Source organism: Macaca fascicularis, chromosome 1 (genome assembly GCF_037993035.2).
Source record: "Macaca fascicularis isolate 582-1 chromosome 1, T2T-MFA8v1.1".
In the NCBI taxonomy this organism is placed as follows: domain Eukaryota; kingdom Metazoa; phylum Chordata; class Mammalia; order Primates; family Cercopithecidae; genus Macaca; species Macaca fascicularis.
In genome coordinates, this window is record NC_088375.1 from 209,232,587 (window position 1) to 209,251,362 (window position 18,776).

Here is an 18,776-nt window from a genome sequence, read left to right on the forward strand (position 1 = left end):
ACTTAGTGAATTAAACTAGTAATTCCCCCTCGTTTCTAGGCCCACAAGAGCCCATTGAAGAAACAGTAGATCTAAAATGAAGATCATTTTAGCCTCATGTAGGAGGAAGCGTCAATCTACCCATCATCTACCCATCAGAAGCACCGGAAGCTGGCCGGGCGCGGTGGCTCACGCCTGTAATCCCAGCACTTTGGGAGGCCGAGGCGGGCGGATTACAAGGTCAGGAGATCGAGACTATCCTGGCTAACACAGTGAAACCCTGTCTCTACTAAAAAATGGAAAAAATTAGCCGGGCGTGTTAGTGGGCACCTGTGGTCCCAGCTACTCGGGAGGCTGAGGCAGGAGAATGGCATGAATCCAGGAGGGGTAGCTTGCAGTGAGCTGAGATCGCACCACTGCGCTCCAGCCTGGGCGACAGAGCGAGACTCCATCTCAAAAAAAGAAAAAAAGGAGCACCGGAAACCCAGCAGAGGACAAGAGCCAAACCCCGGCCTCCTCATTAAAATAAATGTCACTGGCTAAGGAGACAAGATGCTACGTGCAAGGCGGTATCCTGGATTAGATCCTGTAACACAAAAACGGACCCCAGTGGAAACATGGGGAATCCGATTAAATTCGGCCATTCAGTTAATAGTATTATACCAATGTTAATCTGTTAGTTTGGATAAATGTACCATGATTATGTAAGATGTTAACATCAAATGAAGCTGGCTGAAGGGCATATGGGAACTTCGTCTACCATCTTTGCAACTCTCTGGAAATCAAAAATGGTTGATTTCAATTGAATTTAAAAACAAATAAAAATTTTCTTTTTTTTTTAAAGAAAGAGACCAGGCGCGGTGGCTCACACCTGTAATCCCAGCACTTTGGGAGGCCGAGGCAGGTGGATCACAAGGTCAAGAGTTCAAGACCAGCCCGACCAACATGGTGAAACTCCGTCTCTACTAAAAATACAAGCATTAGCCAGGCGTGGTGGCACGCACCTGTAATCCCAGCTACTCAGGAGGCCGAGGCAGGAGAATCACTTGAACCCAGGAGGCAGACGTTGCAGTGAGCTTAGATTGTGCCACTGCACTCCAGCCTGGGCGACAAAGTGAGACTGTCAAAAAAGAAAGAAGAAGGAAGGAAGGAAGGAGAGAAAGAGAGAGAAAGAACGAAAGAAAGAAAGAGATGTCACTGGAATAGTCTTTTTGAATTTGCAAGGGACTAGACTGCAGAATATACACTCAGATATGCCATCTGACCTTAGCCCTAAGTGTTGTTCAGTGGCCAAAAAGACATTGGCTGAATGATTTAACACTTACAGAGTGTCTGTTTGTGACACTGCAGGGATGGCAAGACAGAATCACATAGGATCCTGCCCTGAAGGAGTTTACTCACTAGTGAGAGGGACAGACATGTATATGGATAGCTGCAATAGCAGCATAGTGGTGAGGGACAGAGAGGTTAATCAAGACCTTGAAGGTGGAGAGAATTTCAATATAGACTGAAGCGAAGGTACTCAAGGCCTTATGAGGGCTGGTGCTGTAGACTGAATGTTGTGTCTCTCCCACATTCATATGTTGAAGCCTATGGCCTACTGTAATGGTATTTGGAAGTAGAGCCTTTGGGAGGTGATTAGGTCATGAGGCTAGAGCCCTCATGAATGGGATTAGTGCCCATATAAAAAGAGGAGACATGGAATCTCTCTGTGCTCTCAGCCATCTCAACAAGAAGATGGCTTTCTGCAAACCAGGAAAAGAGCCCTCACCAGCCATCAGATCTGCTGCTGCCTTGAATTTGGACTTCCCAGCCTCCAGGACTGTGAGATATAAATGTTGGTTAAACTACCCAGTCAATGTTGTTCTTTTACAACAGCCTGAACTAAGGCAGCTGGTGTCAGCAAAACAGTGGGGCATATAGGCATGTAACCTTTCAGGGAGCTGCCAATAGTCCAATAAAGCTGAAACTTGGTGAGGCAGTGGGAGGAGTGAGAGTGAGTTATAGAGGTTTCAGAGACACAGGACATAAGATGCGTAAGGAAGACAAAAGTCTCTTTTATTTTTTAAATATAATTGTTGGGACCAGGCGCAGCAGCTCATGCGTGTAATCCCAGCACTTTCGGGCAGATCACCTGAGGTCAGGAGTTCGAGACCAGGCTGGCCAACATGGTGAGACCCCCGTTTCTACTAAAAATACAAAAAATTAGCCAGGCGTAGTGGTGTGCACCTGTGATCCCAGCTACTTGGGAGGCTGAGGCAGAAGAATGCCTTGAACCTGGGAGGCAGAGGTTGCAGTGAGCCGAGATCGTGCCATTGCACTCTAGCTTGGGCAACAAGAGCAAAACTCCGTCTCAAAAAGAAAAATGTATATATACAATTTTTGTCATTAATAAAAGTAATACATGTTCATTTTAAGAAGTTTGGAAAATCCAGGATAATATAAAGAAGGAAAGCAGGCCGGGCGCGGTGGCTCAAGCCTGTAATCCCAGCACTTTGGGAGGCCGAGACGGGCGGATCACAAGGTCAGGAGATCGAGACCATCCTGGCTAACACGGCGAAACCCCGTCTCTACTAAAAACACAAAAAATTAGCCGGGCGAGGTGGCGGCGCCTGTGGTCCCAGCTACTCGGGAGGCTGAGGCAGGAGAATGGCGGGAACCCGGGAGGCGGAGCTTGCAGTGAGCTGAGATCTGGCCACTGCACTCCAGCCTGGGCGACAGAGCAAGACTCCGTCTCAAAAAAAAAAAAAAAAAAAAAAAAAAAAAAGAAGGAAAGCAAACTCAATTGTTATTTTCTTTCCAGAACTAATATTTTGGTGCATTTTCTTCATTATATTTTGTTCCTAGTTGAACTCATATTGTGCAATTGGGTAGGCTTTGTTTGTTCTATTTAGTGCAATATAGTGAGCCTCTCCCCATCTCATTAAAAAAGGACCTTAAAGCAGGAAGAGAGGTCATTTAGTCCACCTCTTTTCTAATGCAAGAATCCCAGTTCAACATTTCTGATGATTGTCTGCACACGTCTCATAGCAAGAATCTCATTCATGAAGAGGTCCCAGTCCATTCTATTGTTGGCTAAGTCCAGTGATTACAGAGCTCTTCTGTTCGTCTTAGTTGTGCTTCTCTATAACCATCCCTCTTTGAGAAGACAGATTTTCTTTATTATTATTATTATTATTATTTTTTAGACAGAGTCTTGCTCTGTCACCTAGGCTGGAGTGCAGTGGCGCGATCTCAGCTTACTGCAAGCTCCGCCTCCCAGGTTCATGCCATTCTCCTGCCTTAGCCTCCTGAGTAGCTGGGACTACAGGCTCCTGACACCATGCCTGGCTAATTTTTTGTATTTTTTTTAGTAGAGGCGGGGTTTCACCATGTTAGCCAGGAATGGTCTCGATCTCCTGACCTTGTGATCTGCCCGCCTCGGCCTCCCAAAGTGCTGGGATTACAGGCATGAGCCACCGTGCCCGGCCCAAGACGACAGATTTTTCAAATGCATCAAGAATCATAGAATCTCAGGGAAAAGGAGGGGGAGGTCCTTGAGGAAGACTGACCTGGAGGTCCTCATGGAGATGAAGACCCGCAGTGACTTCACAGACGGTTTTAGCTGCCGTGCCAGGAATCCTTGGACTCTAAGCCAGGGAAGGGTGTCTTTTCTTTTAGGTTTCACAAATTTTTGCTTCTCTCATGTCATGTATCCCAAAGTTGAATCTGTCAAATGTTTTCAAGCAGAAAATGGCATGATCAGAGCTGTGCTTGATAGCTAATACCTTAGCTGTCATTTACTGAGGGTTTATTGTGTATAGGCACAATGCTAGGGACTTTACATATATTATTTTATTTAGTCCTGACAGCTCTATGAGGTAGGGGCATTCTTCCCATTTCACAGATGATGGAACACAGGCCCCAAAAGGGGAAGTCACGTGCCCACACTCATACGAATAGTAACTGAGCAGTACCTGCTGCATCATATAAAGGACAGGATTTAAATTCCCCCTGACATGACACAAACTAGCCATGTGACGTTGGGCAAATGTCTAGAGTTCTCTGGTCTTTTCTCCCCTATTCGTAAAATCATAGGGGTAGCCTGATAAAACAGTTTAGAGTGATAGCTGAAAGCGTAGAGTCAGGGCCAGACTACAAAAGCTCTGCCACTTCTGTGTGGCCTAGTCGAACAAGTGATCTAATCTTGCTGCAAACCTGCTGCTAATGTTTGCCAGACCCAGGGCAGGAGTATAGAAGGGAAGCCCACATACCATATGGCTAAGTAGTTAAGAGTTATAAATCAAACTAACAAACTATTTTTTAAAAATACATGTTCTATCCTCCCACCTTGACAAATATACCTCCATAACAACCTAGAAAGCTAGGTTTTGAGTTGAGAATTCTTGGATTCCCCGGAGTTCCATGTGGGAATGTAGCAGAGCCAGCTCCCTTCTCTTCTCATTCCTGTGTGCATTCCCCAGCCCACATGCTCAGGCTCTGTCCACACCCCTTTCAAATAGCCAGCTCTAAGTACAGGGGTGCACTCACTGGCAGGAAGTTTGCCTTTGGGGGGATGGAACCAGGAAAGGGGCTGGCACAGATGCTGAAAGTGAACTTGGGCGATTTGGGCGGGGAATTCTGGAGTCCTGTGTTGAGAGGGTGGTCTAGAAGGGGTGCATAGGCTCCAGATGGATACATCTCTTTGGCCCCAGGGAACTGTGAGGAGGGACACAACTGGAGGAGGATTAGGGTGCAGCCCTCTAAAGAGTAGGGCCTAGGACAAGGACCCCATTTGACATGTCTAAAAAAGGAGACTGGGTACGGTGGCTCACGCCTGTAATCCCAGCACTTTGGGAGGCCGAGGCAGGTGGATCACCTGAGGTTGGGAGTTTGAGACCAGCCTGACCAATGTAAAGAAACCAACATGGAGAATGTCTCTATTAAAAATACAACATTAGCCGGGCATGGTGGTGTATGCCTGTAATCCCACCTACTTGGGAGGCTGAGGCAGAAGAATCGCTTGAACCCGGGAGGTGGAGGTTGCGGCGAGCCGAGATTGCGCCATTGCACTCCAGCCTCGGCAACAAGAGCGAAACTCTGTCTAAAAACAAAAACAAAACCTTTAAAAAGGTACTATCTCTCCATGCCTCAGTTTCCTTTATTTTATTATTTTTTCCCTCTAAAAAAGGCATTGTGAATCCGTTCCTTTATTTAGAATGACCAACTCATCTGGGCTTGCCTGGAACTTTCCCTGTTTTAGCACTGAAAGTCTCAAGTTCTGGAAAAACCCTTCTGTCCCTGGCAAACCAGGACAGTTGGTCACCTTCATTGCCTCATCTTTTCAATTAGGCTAATAATACCTCCTAAGACTGTCATGAGAATTAAGTGAGTTAGTACATGTGGAGTGTTTAGACCAGTGGCTGCTGTGTAGTAAGCATTCTATGTGAGCTATTAACATTTAAAAGATTCCAGTCTAGGCCAGGTGTGCCTGGACCAGCTCATGCCTGTAACCCCAACACCTTGGGAGGCCAAGGCAGGAGGATCATTTAAGACCAGGAGTTCAAGACCAGACTGGGCAACGTGGTGAGACCCCCATCTCTAAAAAATTTTTTAAAATTAACCAACACATACCTGTTGTCCCAGCTACTCAGAAGGCTGAGGCAGGAGGATCACTTGAGCCTGAGAGGTTGAAGCTGCAGTGAGCCTTGTTCATACCACTGCACTCCAACCAGGGTGACAAAGTGAGAACCTATCTCAAAACAACAAGAACAACAAAAAAGATAAAAAGCTGTCAATAATTATGACATGCTATTTATGAGGACCAACTGATTTCAAAGATCAAAAAATGTGGGGAAAAATACATCTTAGAATTACTTAAATAAGATCTGTGCCAGGCACATTGGGAGGGGAGTGAGACACGGCAATGAGAAAGACCCTGCCTTCAGAAAGCTTCCAGTCTCACAGTGCACTTCCAATCTCAGCGCAGTGCAATCTCTTCCAATGGAGGTGCACTTCAAATCTCACTGCAGCCACGAGCAGGACTGAGACGGGTGCCACAGTGCAGGCACCAGAGCTGTTCTGAGATCAGCCTGTTGCTTGTCAAATATTTATAGGAGTTATTAATATAGACAGAATTGACAGCCATATCTTTCTTGGGATTTCAGTTCCTCCCCCTCCTTTTCTCTAATGCCTGACATTTCTAGGGACAAAGCCTTTCAAATCATTTTTGAATGAGTTGAGATAATGAATTAAAGTGCCACATGGCGAGTGTTGAATTGGTACAACGTGGAAGGCAATTTGGCACTATCCAAATTACAAATGTGCTTGCCTTTTAGCCCTGAAATACCATTTCTAGGAATATGTCTCGCAGATATACTCACACCCATGGGAAATGCCATATGAACGAGGTCATTCATTACAGCATGGTGAGCTATTCTGAATAATTGGGAGTAACCTAAGAGCCACAGATAGAGCACTGGTTAACTGCATCTTGGAATATTCATACCATGGACACCAGATCAAAGAAATGCTTGATGTATGAACAGGGAAAAGACCCCTGACATGGTTTTTGTTTGTTTGTTTAAGAGACAGGGTCTCTGGCCAGGCATGGTGGCTCACGTCTGTAATTCCCACACTTTGGGAAGTCAAGGTGGGTGGATCACTTGAGGTCAGTAGTTCAAAGACAGTCTGGCCAACATGGTGAAAACCCATCTCTACTAAAAATACAAAAAATTAGCCGGGCGTGGTGGCATGTGCCTGTAATCCCAGTTACTCAGGAGGCTGAGGCAGGAGAATCCCTTGAACCCAGGAGGCGGAGGTTGTAATGAGTCGAGATGGTGCCTCTGTACTCCAGCCTGGGTGACAGAATGAGATCCTGTCTCTTTCAGCTTGGGTGACAGAGTAGGACTCTGACTCCACAAACAAAGAGACAGGGTCTCGTTCTGTCACCCAGGCTGGAGAACAGTGGGTGATCCTGGCTCACTGCAGGCAGTCTTTCCACCTTAGCTAGGACTACAGGCCCATGCCACCGTGCCAGCTAATTTTCTTTACTTATTTGTATTTTTTCATTTATTTGTAGACACAGGTTCTTGCTATGTAGCCTGGGCTGGTCTCAAACTCCTGGCCTCAGGTGATTCTTCTGCCCTGAGCTCCCAAAGTGCTGGGATTACAGGTGTGAGCTACCACACCCAGACCCTGACATGTACTGTTGTGAAAACTGCTAAGCAAAGAACAGTTATAGGAGGCTATCATGTGTATAAAAAGAGAGGGGATATGAATGCATACTTACAAGTTTGCTTGTGTACACATGAAGAAACTCCTGGATACACAGGAAACTGATTAGCAGAGATTATGGTGGGGGAGTGGTTGGTAAAGAACTTGGAAGATAAGAAGGGCTTCTTATACTTTATTTTTTTTTTTTTTTTTTTTTTTGAGACGGAGTCTCACGCTGTTGCCCAGGCTGGAGTGCAGTGGCGCGATCTCGGCTCACTGCAAGCTCCGCCTCCCGGGTTCCCGCCATTCTCCTGCCTCAGCCTCCCGAGTAGCTGGGACTACAGGCGCCCGCCACCGCGCCCGGCTAATTTTTTGTATTTTTAGTAGAGACGGGGTTTCACTGTGGTCTCGATCTCCTGACCTTGTGATCCGCCCGCCTCGGCCTCCCAAAGTGCTGGGATTACAGGCTTGAGCCACCGCGCCCGGCCTACTTTATTTTTAAACCATGTGAATGTGTTACCTATTTAAAGTGTTAAATGAATTGAATTTAACCCCATGGGAAGAGTTAACCCAGTAACTACAATTTCCATCAAAGGGTGAAAGTCTAATAGTCATTCACTCATTCAATAACCTATAGCAGGCCAGGCACAGTGGCTCACGCCTGTAATCCCTGCACTTTGGGAGGCCAAGGCAAGTGGATCACCTGAGGTCAGGAGTTCGAGACCAGCCTGGTCAGCATGATGAAACCCCGTGTCTACTAAAAATACAAAAAATTAGCTGGGCGTGATGGCACGCGCCTGTAATCCCAGCTACTCAGGACACTGAGGTGGGAGAATCGCGGGAGAACTGCAGCCTGGGCAACAAGAGCAAAACTCCATCTCAAAAAATAAAAATAAAAATAAAATAATCTACAGCAATCAGGAAACATCTCTAGCAATGATACCTAACAAGTGCTCAGCACTTTAAATGTGCCAGGCATTGTGCTAAGTGTTTTCATTTACATTATTTCATTTAACCCTCACCTGTCCCATAGAGTTCAGGTGTCTAATATCACAGAAGAGACAGAAGTTCACAGAAGGATAAGAGAGGTTGTTCTTTTTTTTTTTTTTTTTTTGAGACGGAGTCTCGCTGTGTCACCCAGGCTTAAGTGTAGAGGTGCTGGCCGGGCGCGGTGGCTCAAGCCTGTAATCCCAGCACTTTGGGAGGCCGAGACGGGCGTATCACGGGGTCAGGAGATCGAGACCATCCTGGCTAACACGGTGAAACCCCGTCTCTACTAAAAAAATACAAAAAATTAGCCGGGTGTGGTGGCAGGCGCCTGTAGTCCCAGCTACTCTGAAGGCTGAGCCAGGAGAATGGCATGAACCTGGGAGGCGGAGCTTGCAGTGAGCCGAGATCACACCACTGCACTCCAGCCTGGGCGACAGAACGAGACTCCTTCTCAAAAAAAAAGAAAAAAAAAAAAGTGTAGTGGTGCTATCTTAGCTCACCGCAACCTCCGCCTCCCAGGTTCACGCCATTCTCCTGCCTCAGCCTCCTGCGTAGCTGGGACTACAGGCACCCATCACCACGCCTGGCTAATTTTTTGTATTTTTAGTAGAGACGGGGTTTCATCGTGTTAGCCAGGATGGTCTTGATCTCCTGACCTTGTGATCCGCCTGCCTCGACCTCCCAAAGTGCTAGGATTAGCGGTGTGAGCCACCATGCCTGGCTGAGAGGTTGTTCTTTCCGAAAGTTCTCTGCAAACATTCAGGCGCCACCATCCTGGGCCAGGCCTGAGGATGGCCACTGCACTAGGGATACCAAGAGAAAGACAGCACCCTGCCCTCTAGGACCTAATGGTCTAGTGAAGGAGACTGACATGTAAAATAGCAGACTCATAGACAGGTTTCGGATAGAGAAGGGAGTGTTAGAGCATAGTGCTTGAGGATTAGGGGACAAAGGGAACAGAGAGACTGGGGACAACAAGCAAACCTCTCTCTCCCACGACACCCTTTGGCCGAGGACAGGCCTCACAAGCAGCTGTGGAACTTGGAGGCGCCATGTGGGAGACAAACCCTGCAGCCTCAAGGCCAACAATGAACAAAGGCTGCCGGGCTGTCTGGCAGGAGAGGAGATCTGACAACGGCCTGGCCCGCCGTTCGATCAGTGTAGACATTCCTTCTGGACTTTGAAGCCTGAAGAGCTCTCCTTTAGCTGTCTACACAGATCAAATAAGCTGGATGACTGCCATATCTCCACTTCGTTGTGTGGCTCCATAGTCACAGCCAGCTCCATAACAATCCAACCAAACCATCTGAGCAGAGGCAAAAATAATTCTCATGGGTAAAGATAGACAGTTCCAAGATGTGAACATTAACTCCTTGCTGCCACTTCAGAAGAGAGTGGATCTTGAAGTTCGTTTTAGGAAGCTTTCAAGAAGGGCGATTCTGCCCCTCTCCAAAGTGAAGTGGCAAAGCTGTTGTCTCTCCTTACAGCTGAAAGCCCTTCCTATTCCAAGGCTTATATAGGATACCCACAAAAGCTGACAATGAGCTGTGATCTGGCTCTCGGAATGGCAGCCCCACCCTAAAGGACAGGGATCAGGTCGGGTGCGGTGGCTCATGCCTGTAATCCCAGCACTTTGGGAGGCTGAGACAAGAGGATCTCTTGATCCCAGGAGTTCGAGGTCAACCTGGGCAACATAGTGAGACCCTGTCTCAATTTTTTAAAGTAAAATAATAATAATAATAATAAAAGGACAGGAATCATCCCACCTCAAAAGCACCTTTTTATTCATAGGCTCATTCTAGGGGAAACTTTAACCCAGCCCTCTCAGTCCTCAAGCAGCTGTGAGGAGCTCGGGACATTGTCACAGACTGGCCGAACCAGGCATCTCCCAACAAACCCAGAAGCCAAGTGGCATTGCTAAAAAAGATTAAAAATCGACATGAGTTCTAACATCTACGTTCCTTGCTATGGTTTCCATGGAAATAGACATCTGCTCTAGGGAGAAAGAAAAGGTGGGGGGAAGCAGTGTAAGTGCTTTAAAATAATCAGTGTTTTGAAAGATTTATTTCCTTTTTCTGTCACAACATTAATAGTTAGGAATGTGAGATTTTTGTGTGGCAATTTATTGTACTTAAAAAAATGCATTAAATGAGTGGGACTTTCCTCCGTGAACCTCCAGATCAAATACAAAGACTTCAAGATAAAAAGCCTGTTTAGTGGGTAAGGACCTCTTGGGCTTGGGTTCCTTGCTTATTTGTGTTGCCTGCCTATCTGTCGCTTTCCTGAGGGGTCTCATCCCCATCCCTCTCCAACTTTTCTAATGATTTCTGAGACTCTGTTCAGAAAAATGACAGATGGAAGCACCTAGCCATTTTGAAGCCAAATTTGGTCTGAGAAGCCTTTCAATGCTCAGAATCTGAATTATTCCTGGTCCTGCTCACAGGCTAAGTGAAAACCACTTAGATTGGCTTCGGGGGGAGGCCGACCCCACACAAGGGTGATTGTTGGAAAAAGTGCCGCAACAAGCATATTTCAGGCAACAGCGCATTGCTAATTGTTTGCTTTGTGTAGTGTGCTGCTGCTTGTATGATCCAGTTTTTATTGTCTCGGGCACCTCTTAGTTGTATTTTATCTCTGGCACATGCCTAGTGGCTAACTAGGCATGAGAGTCTTTCTAAATTAGAACGGCTGTTTCAGGAAGGTTGGTCATATTTATTTCTTGATTTGGGGAGATGCAGCCCATTAATAAAATAAATATACCTCTTCTGTTTAGTCAAGATCTCAAAGCAGGTGCCTTGGTGTATTGACCACCAACGGAGGACACAGTCTTGGTCAGAGAATGGGAGGAGGCGGGGACCATGTACATTTCATTTATTTTTTTCCCTCTTCTTGTGGGAGAAAGGGCCAGTTATTCTAAGCCTCAGTCAGACCAATTTCCTTTGTGCCTCTGCTGAGGTTCTGAGCTATCCAGGTCAGGGGGAACAGCGACCTTGTGGCTCCTTTTTTGATTTTTAAAAGGAACCCAGTGCTGCTCTGGGGAGCACGTGCTCTGAGAACAAAAGCAACACTTAACTGCAATCTGTGTAGTCTAGAACGACTATTGCTCTTCCTCCCCTATCATCCGCGGAAGGCTTGGCAGAACAGATGGAGTCTGCATTTAAGCTGAGTGGCTTTGTTAGACCAAAGGCGATCAAATTCCAGAGCCTCACGCTTTCCCGCACAGGTCCCTGGTCACCGGCTCGGGAACCTGAGGATGCTGGCAAGAACGCACACAGCGAGGGAAGGGACACGCCCGCGACCTGTGGGCTGAGTGGATTAGAAATTACGATGATGTCACAATATGGGTGACACGCCGGTCTCGGTGTAGGGCGCCGGGGGCAGGGGGCCCCGCAAGGGCGTGGAGTGGCATTGTGTTGTCACAGGGGCTCGGGCGTCTTAGGTACCCATGTGGGTGGGGCACTAGAAGGGGCACTGCTCTGAGTGCTGCCCTTGGGGCGAGGCGGGCACGTGGCTCTTACAAGGCGGGGTCCAGGCGGCCAAGGTCTGGAAAGGTAGGGAAGGACCCCACCACCACGCCTGCTCCGCCCTGCCCTTGTTCTCGAGAAGGGGGAGCTGGTTCGGACCTAGTCCGGGGTCCACTGCCACTCCCTCTTCCACGGCGAGACCACCCCCGCAGCCCCAGACCCACACCTGGGGATGCTCCCCAGGCGTCCCGCAACCCCCCGCATTGTCCTCCTGCCCTGCCGGCCAGGACTACACTTCCCGGGGTGCTTCGGGGTCCCGGGGGGCGGGGCTCCACGCGGGTTGTTGGGGGCGGGGGCGGCACGTGCCGCCGCTCTCGGCCAATGCGGAGCCCCGCGGGGAGGTCACGTGCCGCTGTTTGGCGCTTTTGTGCGCGCCCGGGTCTGTTGGTGCTCAGAGTGTGGTCAGGCGGCTCGGACCGAGCAGGTGGGTGCGGGGCTCGGAGGAGGCGGCGGCTGGCTGCGGCCAGCAAGAGGGATCCGGTCGGCGGGAGGGGCTGGGCCGTGGCAGCGACCCCCTGCTGCAGGGCGGCGGGCGGGGCTGCGGGGCCCGGAGGGGCTGGTGGGCGGGGGTCGCTCCGCTTTGTGTGTGGCTCGGGCGGAGCCTCGCCTTTGTCCCCGCTGTCTGGGGGCGCGGCTGTTCGTGGGCAGGGGGCTGGGCGAGCACCCGGAGTCCGCTCCGGGGTGCCGTCGACGAGACAATAGGGGGCGTGGGCCCTCATTTACCTCACTCCCTCTCTTCCCTGCGGGCCCTGCCGGGGTCCCCATTGTCTGAAGGGACGGGGCGGCGCCCCCCGGGACCAGCGGCTTTAGGGCCAAACTGCGGGCAGCCAGGGACGCGACCCTCCCCGCGACCGTCCCCTGGCGACCGCAGCTGGTGACTGAGGGGCGGCGCTCCCGGTCCCCGCGAGGGTTCTTCTGTCTTCGCGGCCGGACGGGCGGACAGCTTGGATGGCGGCAGGCTGGGCATAGGGACGGCGGGAGGCGGTGACGAGCCCACCGCGGGGCCACCCGGGGGCCTGTTCCCAGGGCCTGCCCCACCCGGTGAACTGTGACGGGGGTGGTGGCGGCGGCCTGGAGGTGTTTTTGGCGGGAGTTGGGGGGGGGCGTCTGCGCGGGGGGAGTCAGGCAGGGGCGGAGTTACCCGGATTGGACCGTTAGCCCCGCCCACCCCTCCCCTTCCCACGCGCGCGGGCTCTGGGGTGTTGAGAGTTCGGGGAGATTCGAAAAGGCGCGGGGAGGAAGGGGGCGGGGCCAGGGGCCGGAGCGCAGGGCGTGCTCTGATTGGCCGGAGGCGACTGGTCCTCTTCTCGTCTGGACCAGGACCACGCCCATCCTGGGTCCGGTGCTGCGTCTAATTTTCTGCTTTGCCTAAATCTTGTCGCTGCCTCTGGTTTAAATTTCTAGCTTTTGGCAACCTGTCATCCTACGTTTTTGGTACTAGCTGGGGTCTACAAAAATCATAATCTTAAAAAGATCAAGAGATACAGCATTTTTCATGACATAACGGCAGCAAATATTATAAGTAAAAATCTAGAGGTTCAATAACATTTTGCTTGCTGTTGGGCAAGGGAGCTTAAACCTGAGGGACAATAGGAGTTCAACATTATTGGTTACTGTTAGCTTGGGCGTTTTTTTATCCACCACGTCAGACACAGACAAAGCAGGGGTGGGTATTTCATTTACACAATGAGTTGTAGGCAGTATTAAGATGGCTCCGGGGGCACTGTTGAGTTGAATCTGGAATATCTTCTTACAGTTTCGGGGAAATGTTAAAGAGTTTATGGGGGAGAAAGATCCTTCACCCTTGTGACTTCGTCTGATTTTAAAAATCCGAGTTTTATGAACGAGCAAACTCAGTTAACTTGATTTTCTGCAACCAATATCATATTCAGGTCATATTTCCCAATATGTTCATTTAGATTTTGATAATTTTTTTCGTGGTTAATGACGTCTTTATTCTACGTAGTGATTTTTCTGACGATGTATGTAGATGTGGTGTGAGATCTCTTTTGGTTGATGACATATAGAAAGGCAAAGAAAGTGATTGCATGTTTTTGAAAATCATTTTCAGGGCTTTCCTTATCCCAGTTGATTGTGCAGAATACACTGCCTGTCGCTTGTCTTCTATTCACCATGGCTTCTTCTGGTAGGTAATCTATTTGGAAAAGCTGAAATTGTGATGGGCTTATGATTTTAAATTGAGATGGCTCAGGTCTTCACCTTTGATTTGGCACTTATGGTCTTATCCAAAACCTATTTTATGAATATGAGAATTAAAAAATGATTATCACTTGAATGTGCCAAGAGCTCATAGTTGTTTATTAGACAGTTTGGCTTAGTCTGAAGCAAAATTGTGGAGTTTGCACAAGTCTTTTGTTTATGAAAGCGATTGTCAGACACTGATGTCTCAAAACAGTATTTATTAATCCAAAAATGTTGAGGTTTGTTTTTCTGGGAGATGGTTTTTATTTTTATTTTTTTTTTGAGACAGGGTCTCACTCTGTTGCCCAGGCTGGAGTGCAGTGGCTTAATTATAGCTCACTGCAGCCTTGACCTCTGGAGCTCAAGTGGGCTCAAGCGATTCTCCCACCTTAGCCTCCATAGCATCTGGGACTATCGGCATGGGCTACCACACCCACCTAATTAAAAAAAATTTTTTTTTGTAGAGATGGGCTTTCCCTTTGTTGCCAAGGCTGGTCTCAAACTTCAGGGCTCAGGGGATCTTCCTATGTTGGCCTCTCAAAGTGCTGGGATTATAGGCATTAGTCATGGTACCTGGCCTTGGGAAATGGTATTTAGATAATATCTTGCTGCAAACACATCTTCCCCTAGTGTCACTAGGCTGATAGGAATAAAAAGGGGAAAAAACCACAACTTTCCTCATCAGCCCTAATTTAATACATTAAATTGATTTGGGTTTTAGAAAATTATAGTACTGTTTATTAGAATAGGAGAATCCTGGTTTTCTGAATTATAAATATAATCAATTCTAGATATCCAGGTGAAAGAACTGGAGAAGCGTGCCTCAGGCCAGGCTTTTGAGCTGATTCTCAGCCCTCGGTCAAAAGAATCTGTTCCAGAATTCCCCCTTTCCCCTCCAAAGAAGAAGGATCTTTCTCTGGAGGAAATTCAGAAGAAATTAGAAGCTGCAGAAGAAAGACGCAAGGTAAACGAAGCAATTCACAGAAAGCAGGATATTAATTTATGTAATGGGCAGATCAGTTTTATTTCTATTAACAAGAAGAAAACAGAATTGTAGCTACACTGTGATTATTACATATGCCAGTGATTGGAAGGAAATACCAGTCCTCACTTATTGAACTCCTGTTATGTGCCAGCTCTTTTGTTTATATTTTTCTCCTTTAATACATGGTGTTGCCTCAAATAATGGAAATTAGAAACAGTTTCAGGAATGTTAAGTCGTTTTTCTGCAGTCATACAACTAGTAAGTGTTGGGGTCAGAATTTAAGCCCTGGTCTGTCTTAAATCGAAGCTTGTGCTTCCTCTTTGAAAAGATATGTTGCCAGATGATTCTTTGGCACTTTGGTTTTGTTTTTTGAGAGCTGTACAATAAAAACATTTTAAATTGCTAGTGTGATTGTGTTGCTCAGCTGGTATCATGGTAGCTTTTCTTATCTAAGCAATTCTATTATAAAGTAACTATCATTAAAAGCTAATTTGAAGAATCAATAAATATGCTAGTTGTAGGAAATTTGGAAAATACAGAAATTTATAAATGGAAATTAAAAGTATTAATTATCCCACTTCCCAGAAGCAACCAGTGTTAACATTTTGGTGTGTTTCTTTCCATTCGGTGTTACTCATTAACAACTGTACATAACTTTTCATTTAACTCCCTTTCCCAACCCTGATTGGATTGATTTTAAAGTTGGGGCAAGTAAGGCACAAAAGGTAAGGGTAATAACCTTCCCCAGACCAGCATAGTGTGATTTGTAGGACACATACACACCCGCCCAAAGAGCCACAGTGCTTACACTAAGAGTCATCTTCTATGCTTCTATGTAATAGTGTGAGTTCATGGAGTAGGAGGAAGCAATACAACCAAAGGTTGGACAGTGGAAAGTTTTTCAGACATCAACCCTGGCCCTGTAGTCATTAGCCTGTGCTTTACATAGTAACTGGCTAAATATAGTGAAACTCCCATCATGACTAGGATTTGGCAGAAGAGAATCAATAGAACCAGTGGCAGATGCTCTGTGGTTATCCTGCAAGTCAGTGGTTCCAAACACATCTGAATGTGTTTTGAGAACAAGCTGTTCTGTTGAAGGGGTCATACCAAGGTATGGTCTGGTAATTAATGCAGTTTCCTGAGACAAAAGCTAAGAAGACTTTTCCTTGAAACAAATTTTTCTGTCTTAAATAGTAATCTGCAGGCTTAGTCTTACATTTCCTATCATTGTTTTATCCAGTTATGGTTAAAATTTTTACAATGAGCTAGTTTTCTTTGGCTAGCTTTTGAAGTTAAATAGTGAAATTCTTTACAATAAAAGTGCCACTCCCAAGTACATATTCCTTAAGTCATCCAGATACCATTAAGCAGTAAATCTTACAAGGATTTCCTTAAGGACTAATTGGGTAAGAGATTTCTGAACAGATAAGCAGTTTTCCAAAGTTAAATACAAATACTAGAAAAAATACCATTTTTACAGTATGATAGGGATAATTCAGGTCCTAACCTCGGTATTATTTAAACCGGACCTTATTTTCTGCCCCTTTTCAGTCCCCTTAGTAATTGATTTTTATTGTAATTTTAACTAATGCTAAATACATTTTATTTTTTGAGGCAGAGTCTGTCACCCAGGGTGGAGTGCAGTGGCGCGATCTCGGCTCACTGCAACCTCCACCTCCTGGGTTCAAGCAATTCTCCTGCCTTAGCCTCCCAAGTAGCTTGGATACTACAGGTGCCCGCCACCACGCCTGGCTAATTTTTGTATTTTTAGTATAGGTAGGGTTTCACCATGTTGGCCAAGCTGGTCTTGAACTCCTGACCTCAAATGATCCACCCACCTTGGCCTCCCAAAGTGCTGGGATTACAGGCGTGAGCCACCACCCCCAGCCTGAATACATTTCAAAGTGCCTAGCCTATTAAACTTTTTTTTTCCAGTCGCATGAAGCTGAGGTCTTAAAGCAGCTGGCTGAGAAACGAGAGCACGAGAAAGAAGTGCTTCAGAAGGCAATAGAAGAGAACAACAACTTCAGTAAAATGGCAGAAGAGAAACTGACCCACAAAATGGAAGCTAACAAAGAGAACCGAGAGGCACAAATGGCTGCCAAACTGGAGCGTTTGCGAGAGAAGGTTGGTTTCTTACCTTGTAAAAGGGTTGAGCCTGGAGTTTGATGCACCAATTAGTTGGCTTGAACTAAGTGCTTTGATAAAAGGTATTTGGTGTCTTTTTGTCATCCATTTGGGGCTTAACATGTTAAATGAAAGGTATATTTTAAGATGGAATAGTCAGTAATTCCCAGCATAATTGCATAGTCCTTCGAAGACCAGTATGCAGCTTGTTAGGTTCTACAAGGGACCCAGGAGATTCGATGATGTCTCAGAACTCAAATTTTGTGGTTCCCACAGGCTGTAATATATGCACCGAGGTTGTGTTGGGCCTCTTTGAGGTGGGGGCTGGGGGTCGTGACTTGACAGGTTTTTTTTTTTTTTTTGACTGATGACACCTTACCCTTCCTTTACAGGATAAGCACATTGAAGAAGTGCGGAAGAACAAAGAATCCAAAGACCCTGCTGACGAGACTGAAGCTGACTAATTTGCTCTGACAACTGACTTTCTCCCCATCCCCTTCCTAAATATCCAAAGACTGTACTGGCCAGTGTCATTTTATTTTTTCCCTCCTGACAAATATTTTAGAAGCTAATGTAGGACTGTATAGGTAGATTCAGACTGTAAGATGTTGTTTTAGGGGCTAAAGGGGAGAAACTAAAAGTGTTTTACTCTTTTTCTAAAGTGTTGGTCTTTCTAATGTAGCTATTTTTCTTGTTGCATCTTTTCTACTTCAGTACACTTGGTGTACTGGGTTAATGGCTAGTACTGTATTGGCTCTGTGAAAACATATTTGTGAAAAGAGTATGTAGTGGCTTCTTTTGAACTGTTAGATGCTGAATATCTGTTCACTTTTCAATCCCAATTCTGTCCCAATCTTACCAGATGCTACTGGACTTGAATGGTTAATAAAACTGCACAGTGCTGTTGGTGGCAGTGACTTCTTTCGAGTTAGGTTAATAAATCAAGCCATAGAGACCCTCCTGGTTGATACTTGTTCCAGATGGGGCCTTGGGGCTGGTAGAAATACCAAGGCACAAATGACCGCACGTTCTCTGCCCTCAGTTTCTTGCCCCAGTGTGGTTTGCATTGTCTCCCTCCACAATGGCCGCTTTGTTTGGATGCCTCAGCCCAGGTCAGCTGTTACTATATTCTTTCAGATGTTTATTTGCAAACAAGCATTTTTTGTTCTGTATCCCTTTTAAAAGGCAGATTAAAGGCACAAGCGTGTTACTAGAGAACAGTTTAGAGAGAATCTCAAGGTCCTACTTGGTGGTTTGCTTGCTCTACATTACAGGTGGGGCATGTCCTCATCCTTTCCTGCCATAAAAACGACGACACGAGAATCAGAATATTAATAAAACTTTATGTACTGCTGTAGCAACTCCTGTGAAATGACTAAAGGGAACCTTAATTATTTCTAGAGTAGCATTTGACAGATACGTCATCTTGTATCCAGAGGCTGTAATAGTCCCCATTGTCAGTGCATTGCCTCTCAATTCAGGGAACGCCTTTGGCAGCTTTCCTGTGCTATTTGGGAACTGGCCTAATTATATATATTTTGTGGCTCTTAGACATCTGTATAAAAGCTCTTGGAAGCCAAGCACTTACAGCAAAAGATGATTGCTAATACTGCGGTGGGGTCCACGTGTTGCTAACGCGTGTGCCTCTGTGGCTTGGGCTGTATCTTGAGATTGGGGTTTTACCACACTTATTTATGAGAACAACAGCCTACCTCAACTTACCTAAGATTGTTAGGATTAAATGGGTTTGTGGCAAGAGAGCACACTTAGAA

At 46.6% G+C, this 18,776-nt stretch overlaps 1 protein-coding gene across 1 annotated transcript; it reads left to right on the forward strand.

Moving 5' to 3' along the window:
• Positions 1-12,080: 12,080 nt before the first annotated feature.
• On the forward strand, positions 12,081-17,910 carry STMN1 (stathmin 1). The gene is made up of 5 exons (XM_005544376.3): positions 12,081-12,111; positions 13,759-13,833; positions 14,681-14,853; positions 16,813-17,004; positions 17,397-17,910. Exons 2-5 carry the CDS (start codon positions 13,821-13,823, stop codon positions 17,466-17,468), a joined length of 450 nt encoding a protein of 149 aa, XP_005544433.2. The 5' UTR covers positions 12,081-12,111; positions 13,759-13,820; the 3' UTR covers positions 17,469-17,910.
• Positions 17,911-18,776: the final 866 nt, after the last annotated feature.

Bases quoted from the DNA above. Each gene is read 5' to 3' on its own strand.
- STMN1 (XM_005544376.3), top strand. The intron at 14,854-16,812 runs GTAAACGAAGCA...TTTTTTTTCCAG, and splicing joins CTGCAGAAGAAAGACGCAAG to TCGCATGAAGCTGAGGTCTT. The intron at 17,005-17,396 runs GTTGGTTTCTTA...CTTCCTTTACAG, and splicing joins TGGAGCGTTTGCGAGAGAAG to GATAAGCACATTGAAGAAGT.